The sequence below is a fragment of the Eubalaena glacialis genome, chromosome 7 (genome assembly GCF_028564815.1).
Source record: "Eubalaena glacialis isolate mEubGla1 chromosome 7, mEubGla1.1.hap2.+ XY, whole genome shotgun sequence".
NCBI classification, from domain to species: domain Eukaryota; kingdom Metazoa; phylum Chordata; class Mammalia; order Artiodactyla; family Balaenidae; genus Eubalaena; species Eubalaena glacialis.
The window spans coordinates 82,376,437-82,390,038 of record NC_083722.1 but is presented as its reverse complement, the minus strand read 5'-3'; the positions used below and the strand labels follow the sequence as shown (position 1 = coordinate 82,390,038).

General features: G+C 38.6%; 1 protein-coding gene across 4 annotated transcripts in view; it reads left to right on the top strand.

The window, feature by feature from the left end:
- The first annotated feature begins 10,745 nt into the window (after nt 1-10,745).
- Nucleotides 10,746-13,602, top strand: part of CFAP20DC (CFAP20 domain containing) — a 277,728-nt gene continuing 274,871 nt past the window's right edge. For 3 of the 4 annotated variants that reach the window (XM_061195462.1, XM_061195460.1, XM_061195459.1), the window contains exons 1-2: nt 10,766-11,117; nt 13,491-13,580. In XM_061195462.1, the coding sequence (XP_061051445.1) occupies nt 11,097-11,117; nt 13,491-13,580 (111 nt within the window). In that variant the 5' untranslated portion in view covers nt 10,766-11,096. The other variant, XM_061195461.1, reaches the window with a different exon arrangement.

Here is a 13,602-nt window from a genome sequence, read left to right as displayed (position 1 = left end):
AGCTGTGAGTGGCAGGTCAGCTCCCAGAGTCTCTCTTTTATTGATGACGACATTAGCTAAGGTAGTTACATTCTAATTTCAACAACTTCAAACACGACAGATATTCATTGGCAGTAGTGGCAACCAAGTAGAATCCTTTATAAAAATGTTGGGTCTGAGGAAAAATGTAGCCAAGTAATCACTTCCAAAGTGATTCCTGGATACTAGTATCTTCCCAAAGATCCTGGAAAATACATAGGTATCCAATAACATTGGATTTCCTGTGCCTATGCAGGTGGCATCACAGAGAGTCTAAGAGTTAATGTGAAACCTGGGACAATCAAATGTGTGATGATGACTCTGATATTTGAACTAAACATATATACATTGAATCATTTAAAGAATGTTAGAGAAACTTTCTTTTGTATTAAATTCTTCATTATAGTTAGAATTTTAAAATGTTGATTTGTCTGTTATTTCTAAAAAATTACCATATATATGATGACATTAAAGTGGACACCTGCTTTTGGCTGTCCACCCTCTTCCTTCCTTGTAAGAGAACCCAGAGTTTCCTTTGGGAAACAATCCCTCCCCATTCCCAGTCTGGGTTTGGGTGGGCCCCATTCCCAGTCAATCAATGTATCTCATCTCCTTGGTTGCAGTGACTGACTTAAAAACAGACACAATCCAGCCTTAAGCCAATTAGGATGCACGTTTATCTGACCATACTGATTGGTTCAGAGGTAGGCATATGGTCGCAGATGATGCAAATGAAGGTGAACTTCAGGACTTTGGCTCAAAATGCTCTACTTTAAGAATATGAGATTTAAGAATATATTGAGAATGCTACAGCCATTTTGTGAGCCCAAGCAGAGCTAGCATAGGGATTGAGCCAACCTAGAGGAAGGAGTGTAGAGAAAGGAATCTTGGCAATGCTGTTTGATCTGGATGCAGCTGGATCTGCTCTGAGTTGCTAAGTTATATGAATCAATAAGTAATCAACCATTTATTGTTTGAGCCAGTTTCAGTTTAGTATTCAATCACTTTAAACACAAAGAGTGCTGATAGAACAAACATGCAAGTTAGTATCTTCTGATTTGGAAACCTTACTCAAATAAAGCAAAATTTCTATTATACATATAAAATAGCAATACAATAGCAAAATAATAACATGATCACCAAATCAGTTAAAGTACCATCAAGGTCCAAAACTCTGTTTGCTCTGATGTGTTTTCGCTTGTTTTTTAACATTATGAGCTAGTTCATACATAATATCATTGTCATAAAAGGGTACTGATGCAATATCTTCTCCAATGCTAACAATGACTGAATGACTTTTTAAAGTATATTATAATCTAAATTGTAAAAGAAGAAGTAAAACTGTCACTGTTTGCAGATGGCATGATATTATATATAGAAACTCCTAAAGATGCTACCAGAAAACTACTAGAGCTCATCAATGAATTTGGTAAAGTTGCAGTATACAAAATTTATACGCAAAAATCTCTTGAATTCCTATACACTAACAATGAAAGATCAGAAAGAGAAATTAAGGAAACAATCCCATTTACCACTGCATCAAAAAGAATAAAATACCTAGGAATAAACCTATTGAAGGAGGCAAAAGATCTGTACTCTGAAACAGAAGATGTTCATGAAAGAAATCAAAGATGACACAAACAATGGAAAGTTATACCATGTTCGTGGATTGGAAGAATCAATAGTGTCCAAATGACTATACTACCCAAGGTAATCTACAGATTCAATGCAATCCCTATCAAATTACCAATGGCATTTTTCACAGAACGAGAACAAAACATTTTAATATTTGTATGGAAACACGAAAGACCCCAAAGAGCTAAAGCAATCCTGAGAAAGGAAAACGGAGCTCAAGGAATCAGAGTCCCTGACTTCAGACTATACTACAAAGCTACAGTAATCAAAACAGTATGGTACTGGCACAAAAACAGACATATAGATCAATGGAACAGGATAGAAAGCCCAGAAATAAATCCACTCCCTTATGGTCAATTAATCTATGACAAAGGAGGCAAGAATACACATTGGAGAAAAGACAGCCTCTTCAATAAGTGGTGCTGGGAAAACTGGACAGCTACATGTAGAAGAATGAAATTAGAACATTCTCTAACACCACACACAAAAATAAACTCAAAATGGATTAAAGACCAAAATGTAAGGCCAGATACTATAAAACTCTTAGAGGGAAACATAGGCAGAACACTCTTTCACATAAGTTGCATCAATATCTTTTTGGACCTCCTGGAGTAATGAAAATAAAAACAAAAATACAAAAATGGAACCTAATTAAACTTAAAAGCTTCTGAACAGCAAAGGAAACCATAAACAAAACAAAAAGACAATGCACAGAATGAGACAAAATATTTGCAAACGAAGTGACCAACAAGGGATTAATCTCCAAAATGTACAGCTTATGCAGCTCTATATCAAGAAAATAAACAATGCAATAAAAAAAATGGGCAGAAGGTCTAAATAGACATTTCTTCAAATAAGACATACAGATGGCCAGAAAGCACATGAAAAGATGCTCAACATCACTAATTATCGGAGAAATGCAAATCAAAACTACAATGAGATATCACCTCAGACTGGTCAGAATGGCCATCATCAAAAAGTCTACAAACAATAAATGCTGGAGACGGTGTGAAGCAAAAGGAACCCTCCTACACTGTTGGTGGGAATGTAAATTGGTACAACCCCTATGGAGAACAGTATGGAGGCTCCTTAAAACACTAAAAATAGAGCTATCATATGATCCAGCAATCTCACTCCCAGGCATATATCCGGAGAAAACCATAATTCAAAAAGATATATGCGCCCCAATGTTCATTGCAGCACTATTTACAATAGCCAAGTCATGGAAACAGCCTAAATGTCCATTGACAGAGGAATGGATAAAGAACATGTGGAACACATATACAATGAAATGGTACTCTGCCATCAAAAAGAACGACATAACACCATTTGAAGCAACATGGATGGACCTAGAAATTATCATTCTAAGTGAAGTAAGTCAGACAAAAACAAATATCATATGATATCACTCATATGTGGAATCTAAAAAAATGATACAAATGAACTTATTTGTAAAACAGAAACATACTCACAGACTTTGAAAGCAGACTTGTGGTTGTCAGGGGTGGGAAACCTGGGGGAGAGGGATAAATTAGGAGTTTGGGATTAACATATACACACTACTGTATATAAGATAGATAATCAACAGGGACCTACTGAATAGCACAGGGAACTCTACTCAATATTCTGTAATAACCTATATGGGAAAAGAGTCTATAAAAGAATGGATACATATATGTATAATTAAATCCCTTAGGTATACATCTGAAACTAACACAACAGTGTAAATCAACTATACTCTAATATAAAATAAAAATTAAGTTTAAGAAAAGTATATAATAATCTCTTTTATAAAACAATAAAATAGACTATTTGTAAACTGTGTTTAAGGTTTTTCATAAAGTATGAAAAAGGTAAGTTTCTGAGAGAATTTATGATTGCAAGTAAGTTTTATCCTCTGTCCTTTGATTTTTTAGATTAATTTATTGCATAATTTTGACCCTTTAAAAGTTCTTGCACTAAGCTTTTTATTTTTACCTTCAATTGTAAATTCCCCTATTGTTCTACAAAACTATGACAGAAGGACATTTCTTTAAAGACCAGCACATATACATTTCTATTCATAATACCTGAACAAAAACATCAATTAGCAGTGTGGATAATGAGTCTTTAATACTCAGTCAAACCACACTAATTTAAGGCTCTAATACAAAAGATTTTATTTTGCTTTTGTTCCTTTTTGTGGAAAAAAGTATAATTGTAGCCTTCAAAAGAGCCTGCATACTAAAATATTATTCAAGAATATCAAATTAAATTTCAAATAATCTCACAGGTAATGTAGTAAGAGTCCACATGCTAGCTTATCTATAAATTATACATTGTCTTTCATTAAAATGGATCATATACTTCTCCTCCTATCTAACCATAATCCTTCCCCCTGTGCTCTAAGTCTCATCACTTTCTCCTTTTCAGGCATCTCACGGTGATTTTTCTGTCTCTTGTCTGTATCTTCAAAATCCAAGTAACTCCCATTGGGAACATATTGTAAAAACTCTCTGCCAAATGCCTAACACTGTAGCTGTTGTAGTTCCTTTACTCCTTTTCACTGTCAAACTTATTAATTGTTGTCTTCATTTGCTATCACCACTTCCTCTCTTGCCAATCACTCCTCAATCTACTGGAATCTGGCTTCTACGTGAATGGCTCTACAAAAGAAATCTTGCAGAGGTCACTGTTGATCTTCGTGTTACTTTTCAAGACTTATCTTATCTGACATCTTAGAAGCAGAGACATTTGCTGGCCTATCCCTGTTTAACTGAAAGACTGTTTTATTTTATATATATATATATATCTTTATAGGAGTATAGGAGTATAATTGCTTTCCAGTGTTGTGTTAGTTTCTGTTGTACAACAAAGTGAATCAGCTATAAGTATACATATATCCCCATATTCCCCCCTCTTGAGCCTCCCTCGCATCCTCCCTATCCCACCCCTCTAGGTCATCACAAAGCATAGAGCTGATCTCCTTGTGCTATGCAGCAGCTTCCCACTAGCCATCCGTTTTATATTTGGATTTCCCTAATGATTAGTGATACTGAGCAACTTTTCATGCCCTTTATCGGTCATTTGTATATCTTTTTTAGATAAATGTCTATTCAAATCTTTTGCCCATTTTGAATCAGGTTGTTTTTTGTTGTTATTGTTGTTGTATAACTTCTTTGTATATTCTGAATGTATACATTATCAGATACATGATTTCCAAACATTTTCTCCCATTCCATAGGTTGCCTTTCAATGCTGTTGATCATGTCCTTTGAGGCAGAGAAGTTTTAAATTTTGATGTAGTCTAACTTGTATTTTGTTGTTGTTATTGCCTGTCCTCTTAGTGTCATATCTAAGAAATCATTGTCAAATCAAATTTCATGAATCTTTTCCCTTTCCCCTATGTTTTCTTCCAAAAGCTTTATAGTTTTAAGTTTTATGTTTAGGTCCATTTTGAATTATTTTTTTTATATATTATAAAGTAAGGGTCCAACTTCATTCTTTTGCATGTGGATATCCAGTTTTCTATAGCCCTCTTATCACAAATCAACACTAACTGGTTTTAAGTTAGGGATAGTCATGTAAGAAAAACTTGCTACTTAGATCTAACAACTTTTATGACAAAATAAGAGCATTTATGTTATTTAAAAAAAACTGGCATTAAATATCAACTCACTTCATTTAAGCTTTTCAAAGATGCATTTTACAAATATGTTCATTTTTCAAAACTTAAGTGCTTGCTATATAAAACTGATTTATTTAGGGAAGTATTCACAGGGAATACATAGGGAAATATTCAACTACTGGAATAGGTTTTTTTTCCTGAGAAAATCTTCAGGTAGTAATTTGTTTTGGAAATTTCAAGTTTATGCATGAATTTTGGTTATCTAAAGGTACAGGCAGGAAACAGTCACTGTAGAGTCTCATAGACCAGAAAGAAAAAAAAACAAAAAGAAAAAACATTTGAGGAGAAAACCTAGAAACAGTAAAGCCCTCAGAAACTTTCCCCACACTGCACCTTCCTAAAAAAAGATATCACTACTCTCAAATCAAAGGTCAAACAGATGACTCAGGTATCACTAATTTTTCTCACTTGCTTGAAACTACAAAATAGGCACCGTTTTTAAATTATTCTATCAACTTGGCATTAATGTCATTCATAAAGTTAGTTCATAATGTGGAATAAAGTAACTCCCCAAGTATTAAACATTTCTAGATTATTGTGTAGCAAAAAAATTCTGATCATCAAACCAATATCTTTTTTCTTCCCATTATGCCAAATAATTAGATTATGAACTGCAACCAAAATATAAACTTCAAATATATTAAGGTAAATACTGTACATTCTTAGTTCAAAAGAATACTATTTCTTGTCAAATTAATAACCATATTATCTAACTTGAATGACTACATTGTCATACAAAGATTCTGTCACCCTTTAAAACTGTTTCTAGTCTATTCCATTTTAAATACTATCCAATATCCTTTAATAATATTAATACACCGCCAAATTACTTTCTTTGTAGAACAAAGACAAGCACTTTAAAGCTTGTAAAGTGACTAAGTCTTAATGTTGCCAAATTAAGTTAAGCAATTTAATGCAATTACTAATTGTACCAGCTTCTTTAAAAATTGTAGCAATTAGAGAAACTGTTTCACTGCCATTTATAATGCACATAAAAAACCTGGCTTAAGCAAAGTTGTTTGAGCAGTCTGGCTTTTTTCGGGGTTTGAGAGTGGGGGTGAGTGGGTGGTGCTGAATTCTAGTAGCCATTCTTGAAGTCATAGCCAAATCCAAGTTTTTGGTCACAGCTTGCATTCATCCACATCAAACAAGAGTATTTGGTATTATAAAATCAAATCTCTTCCTACCTCTGCTTTTGAGTTCATATTGTTAAAGTAGGGCACATGCTTATTTCTGCTTTATAGCCACCACTGTCAGAGTTAAGGGTAGTTCTCGCCATAGAAAAAACAATCTAAGTTGGGTTGCCTTCAGAGTTGTCCTATGCCTGGACAGGCCCGATACCACACTTGCTAACGAATATCCAACTGTAAGTCTCCTGAACTTGTTATGAGTTAGGAGGATTAGGAGATGACCCAACCCTTGGACAATTGGGCCTTGGACAATCCTTTCTCTCAAGGAATTAAGGAGACTGAAGTAAATTTTACTGGTTCTTTCCAGCATTAAATTGAATAAATAGGTCATTTTAAAAACAAAACACCTGAGTAATAAGACTTACTGATACACTGTGGTTAATCACTTCAACTCTGTAACTAGTTTTTCTATCAATATAGTGAGGTTATTAATATGTTTTCAATTGCTTTTTCCTTGTTTTCTCAACACCAAAACCTATGGCTGTCTTTTAAGAATATATTCATCTTTCACCTCCTCCCACTTTCATTCACTCATTCATTCAATTACTATTTTGTTATGCCAGGTACACAGTTGAAGTAGTATACCAAGCACTAGAGATTCACGGGTAAACAAAACGGACATGGTCCCTGCTCTCTTGAAATCTACAGTCCATTAGAGACGGCCAATATTACAGACATATAAAATTTCAACAGTGATTTCAATAATACTAAGAGCTAAGATGCTATGAGAACATATAAACCGGGGATTTGATCTAGTCAGGGATATCAGAGGAGTCCCTTAGAAAGGGACCCTTGATGTAAACTCTATAGGATAAGTAGGCCTTAACCAAAGAAAGAAGGGAGCAGAAGTAATCCATGCAAGAGATCAGTACAAAGGCCTTACAGTGGAAGCAAATATGTTATACATGAAGAACTATAAGAAAACTCAATGTTACTAAAATGAAGGGGGCCACATAATGTACAATGAAACTGGAGAAGAAGACAGGCTCTATAGTCACAAAAGGGTTAGAATCAGGGGACCAATATGATTGAATTTGTGTTTTATAAAGACTGACTGCAACGTGGAGATAGATTTGAAAGGTGGCTGACGTGGTGTGTGAATTAGGAGGATATTATAGTAGTTCAGAGAAGAGAAGATTACAGGTAAATCAGAGTAGAGATAACAGTGGAGGGAAGGTAGATAGACTTTTAAAGTATTTAGATAAAATGAATAGGTTTGGGTAATGGATTGAGTATGAGGAGTATATTAGCAATAGATATATTGCTGTGTAAAAAATTACCCTAAATCTTAGCAATTTACAATAATTGTCTCATAATTTCTGTGGGTCAGGAATCAGGGTATGACTTAGCTGGGTGCCTCTGACCCAGGCTCACTGAGCCGCAATCAAGGTGTTGACTAGGGATGCAGTCACCTCGAGATGCAACCAGAGAAGGAGTCACTTCCAAGCCCACTCATGTGGCTGTTGACAAATCTCAAGTCCTCACTGACTGTTGGCCAGAGACGTCAGTTCCTTACTACCTGCACCTCTCCAAGGGGCTACTCACAACACTGCAACTTGCTTCCTTCAGAGTGAGGATTGGGGAAGCTGGGGGATGGGAGGGGGGAAAACCAGAGCAAGCAAGAGTGAAATCAGAGTGAAAGAAGGCAAGCAAGAAGGAAATCAGAGTCATTTTGTAACCTTATCATGGAAATAACATCTCAGAACTTTTGCCATATTGTATTCATAAGAAGTGAGTCATTAGGTTCAGTCCACACACAAGGGGAGAAGATTACACAAAGGGCATGCCTACCAGAAGGTGGAGATCACTGGGGGCCATTTTAGAGGCTGCCCATTGCAGCTAGTGAGGGAGCAGGAGGCACTGTGATATTAGTGAGATTGGGAAGGATAGGAAAGGCGCATGTTTGGAGAAGTTTTGTTTTGGACATGGTGAGTTTAAAAGGACAGGTGCCTTTAATTTGATCAACAAATATGTGTTCATAAAATATCTACTATGTGTCAAGCATCACTCTAGGACATGGGAAATAATGATGAACAGAGAAGTCCTCACCTTTATAGAATTTACCTCCTAATAGGTGAAGACAGATGATAGATAAATAAATAAATAAATTCATATAATGATGAGCGGTAGAAAGAAAATAGCATAGGACAAAGGTTCGGGTTTCTCTTCATCTGTGGTGTCAAAATACGTTCAGAGACTCAAGTACATTGTTAAAAGCCTTAGGATGTTCCCTAGATTCCTCCTGTACTCTCATTGTACTTTTTTCCTCTCTTACAGTATTTATCAAAGACTACTTTATATTATAGTGCAAGTTATTCTTTGTGTTAGGCCCAAAAATGCTATGCCTCCCCCCAAAAAGATATCTACATCTACCCCCTGGAACATGTGAATGCTTCCTTATTTGGCAAAAAAGGTCTTTGCGATGTAATTAAGGATGTTGAAATACGGAGATTACCCTGAATTATCCACGTGGGCCCTAAATGCCATCACAACTGTCCTTTTAAGAGACACACAGAGGAAAAGACACACACAGAAGAGGAAGAGGCACTGTGTCTATGGAGGCAGAGACTGAAGAGATGCAGCCACAAGTCAAGGGATGCCAATAGCCACCAGAGATGGAAGAGGCAAAGGTCAGATTCTCCTATAAAGCCTCCAAAGGGGGTGCTACCCTGCTGACACCTTGATTTTGGATTTCCAGCCTCCAGAACTGTGAGAGAATAAATTTGTGTTGTTTTAAGCCACCCAGTTTGTGACAATTTGTTACAGCACCCACGGGAAACTAATATACCCTCCAATGTTAATTCCTACCACTGGATCCATGGCATTTATCACAAGTTGTAATTATTTGTTTGTTCACTTCTTTACTGTACCTTGCCCCATGAATATGCAAGCTACACGAAGATGGGGGGCTTCCCTATACACCTAGCTCTTAGCATAGTGTCTAGAATGTACTGCATTCCTAAGAGCTATCTCTTAAATGAATGGATGGATAAATGTCCCCCATTAGATAACAAGATAGACACCATGTCTACTGACCATAATTCCCAAAGCCCCCACCACAGAGTCCTGCCAAAAACTGTTGTTGAACTAGGTTTGAGCTCTAGAAACCAAGTCTGAATTCTAGATATTGTACTGCAATTTACAGCTATGTGACAGCCCCACCTCTATCTTGTACACATCCAGTATTAGTGTATTCAAGTAAATTTGTTCTTTATCTTTCCTTCTTAGCCCTGACAAGGAGCAGGTCCAGAAAGCATTATTTTCTCATCCTGTACATGATCCATGGTGCCACAACCAAAAATCAACACTGCATCCTTGAGTAAATTCCTAATCAACTCAGAACCTCAGTGATCTCAACTGAAAGGAGACTAACCCTTACTTCACAGGGTTGTGAACCACTTGGCCTATAGCAGGGGCTCCAGGAGTGGTACCTGACTACTGATTAACCCTGACCAACTGACCTAACTCAGCTTTGAGCTAGGTACGAGCTCCAAACCAGCTCCATCACTTACTGGCCATGTGAGCTTAGGCAAGATATTTTACCTTTCGGAGCCACAGTTTCTTAGCCAAAAACGGACAATAATACCTACATTGTAAAAGTGGTTCAGACACAGAACCAGTTAAACTTGAGAGCACGTGGCTCAATAACGTATGTAGTTATTATTTTGGGCAAAAAACCTTGGCTTTTTGAAGTGTGCAGTGACCTTCCTTGGGCCTTCTGAAGCAATGAAAGGGTATGGCGGACCCTATCAGTGCCTCAACGAAGCCAAGTTTGGGAACCTTGAGCGAAAGGCTCCATGAGGGTTCCATGATTCCATGATTCCATGACTCTTTCATTCAGCAACCTACCAGTTATCAGTGTTTACAACGAAGGGAGACCAAGCCGACGTGACAGGTTTTCTAGAAGAATCCAGCACCTGTGGTAGCTCTTAAGCCAGGTTAAGTTTAGGCTTTTTTGCAGACACAGGTCACGACCTAGGGCGAGCGCTGGTCACAGGTTGAGCGTCCCACCCTTTGAGCGAAAAGACCATCGGTTGCCTGGGCAACGCCTACGTCACTGCGTAGTCTCACGTGTCCGTCGGCGTGAAGCTCGGCCAGCGCCACGCGCAGGCGCCTCGTGGGAACCAATGGGCGCGGTCGGAACGACCGCCCCGCTCGGCCCGAACGTTCGCCCCGCTCGGCCGTCTTCCGAGCGGATTCGGGGGCGGGGCGGGGCAGGGCGGGAACGCGCCAGCCTTTCTCCGGTGAGCAGGCGGGCGGTTGTCGGAGGTTCAGCGTCTGGGCACTCTGTCACGTAGGTTACGCACACGCTCAGTCCCCTAGGGCTGCCCGGAGCCCGCCCAGGCAGCTGTCCGCTCCCAGACTCCGGCGCCCCGGAGGCGGGGTCGCGATGGTTCGGGTCGGGGGCCCGAGGTGGAGCTGACAAAGGGCGGAGAAGAGCCTGGCCGAGTTGGGGCCGACCACGAAGCCCTTCCCCGCCCGTCGGGCCCTGGCTTCCCGCCCGCCGATTTCCAGCCGTCAGGGTCACGCTACTCTCTGGAAGCCCTGAATTCCGGTGCCCCTCAAGCCCCGGGCCCCCGGCGGGAATGTTCAAAAATGAGTACCAGGTAACCAGAAACGGCTCTCCAGCCGGTCTAGCTTTGTCCTGTTGGGTGAGGTAGCTCACGTCCGGGTGAAGAGGGACCCCTCCCCCCACCCCCGGCCCCAAGTAATACTGTCTTTCTCGGGGTAAGAAGGAACTAATGGATAAGTGGTCTTGACCCAAAAAGAGAAAGAAAAGAAAGCAACTGCCGTGTGGGCATATGATTTGACGTTCCCTCTCCAGCTCCGTGCTTCTCAAGGTGTAGGGATTGCCTGTGTTTCTGACTGAAATGCAGCCTTAAACCCCAACCAGATCTCCGGAATCAGAACCTTAAGGGCAGGACCCATAAACCTTGAGTTTTAACAATACTGAGGCACACTGGTAACTCAGAAGCTATTTAGCAGAGAGTGAATGAGTGAATGTATGAACGGGTTAAGCCAAGAAAGAAAATAAGCACTTTGGCCGTGTGCTGTTTTCTTCTCCCCCAAAATTGGGGGCGGGTCAGTGATCCTCTGTGGTACATTAAGATCATTTGGAATACTTGTAAAAATACGGATTTCCTGAGCCTCACATCAAATAGAGTGAATCAGAATCTCTGTTGATGGGGCTAGTTAATTTACCTTTATAGCACCTTTCTCCATTTGATTCTGATGCAGGTGGTCCAAATACCACACTGAGGGAAACTACTTCTGGGTCTTCCTCAGTCACTTTGAGTATCCTAGAGGGTCTCCAAAGCGCTCCTGCTTTCCTCACTTCACTGGGCACCTCCCTGATCTTCCTTGACCCTAGTCTCCTGCCCTCCACTCCTACCTCTACCTGAGGTTACACTCTCCATTTACAGTCTGTCTGTCTGCTATCCTAGTACTACTGTTACGAACAATTTCGTCCCTGTGCCAGAACAGTCCTCCACTGGTCACCTCTTCGTTGCTTCTACCTTTTCACCAAATACTACCTGCCTTCTTATGAGTGCCCTCAGAGTATTCTGCAGTTCTCTTTCTTCTATTCCGTTTGATGTCATTAAATCTGTTGGAAAAATTTTAGAGAGTTTCTCTCGCTTAATATAGGTAAAATATATTGTTATAAAAAAGCCGCTGTCTACTGTGGGAAACAGGTGATAGCAGAAATGGGGGGGGGGGTATTTTTCTATCTCACCAGGTATAAGGATCTTTCTCTTTAAAAAAAAAAAAGAAAAAGCTTCCTCACATTTAAAATTCATAGTGAAATATGACCTGACCCCAGAAGCTATAGTAATTCAATTCCACACACAGTTTGCACATAGTACTGCCTAAAGAAGACGTTAAATGTCTTAACTTCAAGTGATTACGTGTTAAAACTCAGAAGCAAAAATATCTTTATATTATTGAGAAAAATTAAAAGCAGAAAATTCTTTATGAAAGTCAGACAGATTTGCTCATGTGCTGCTTATAATTTAACAGGCCATAGAAGAAAACCATATTTACTCTCATTTCAGGTTTTCAGTTTCTTGCAATAAACTCTTCCTTAGAGACAATCATTAATTCCTCTCTTATAATTAAAGCTTATGGACACTCAGTAATGTGTTTAGTGTTTTTACATGAGCATGTCCCTCCATGTTCCCAGGTTTACAATAGGGAACACTTAGCATGTCTATAGAAATGATTCTTTATTTTTTTGGTACATATTTTATAGATCTCCAAATTAATTTGTCTTAAATATATAAAAAGATCTTATAGGAATCCTCAAAATAAGAATCACTCCCTCTCCAAGTCCAAGCTTCTTTTATTGACCCAGTACTAAATTATTCAATTTGCCCTTTTTTTGAATAATCATTGCTGGTACTAATGAGCCCTTGCTTTGTGCAAGGTATTGAGTGTGATGGTTTATGTTTACTATCCTATGTAATCTAACAACCCATTTTACAGATAGAGAATCAAGAGGTTAAGTAACTCCAAAGTCGGATAGTTAATAAATGGCAAACCTGGTATTGGAGCTCAGGTTAGTGTAACTAAAAAGCTTGTAGCCAGAGATAACTATCAGATTTTATTAGCCTGGCTTGAGAGTTGAGTTTAAACCCATTAGTGTGTGTTGAATAGAATATGTAAGCATGAACTATACATGTGAAGTAACTGAACCTTACACTGAGAGACTGTAAGGTTTGTATGGCATGGAGTTTATTTAATGTTTATCATGCTTTTAAAAAAATTTCTTAAACCATTAATCCAAGGTGACCTGAATCAGAACAGTTTTTGCTTAGATACAATCAAGATATAAAGTAGGAGTGATAAGAGGGATAGTGTTTCCTCTCAGATCTACTTAACTAACAGATGCCTGGAACAGTGGGTATAGACTATGTGGTGGATAGTATTTCCTCCTTAGCATTGTCTTTCACTTTAATTTTTAATATTTTTTTGTTTCCTAGGGAGGTGCATTTGTTGAAATCTTTAGTGCTCAGGGAAAAAATCCTGGAGCAAAATGGAAGATCCTTGGCAGTCCATCTGTGATTTGGAAAGTAAGTGTTAGAAATTAGAGCC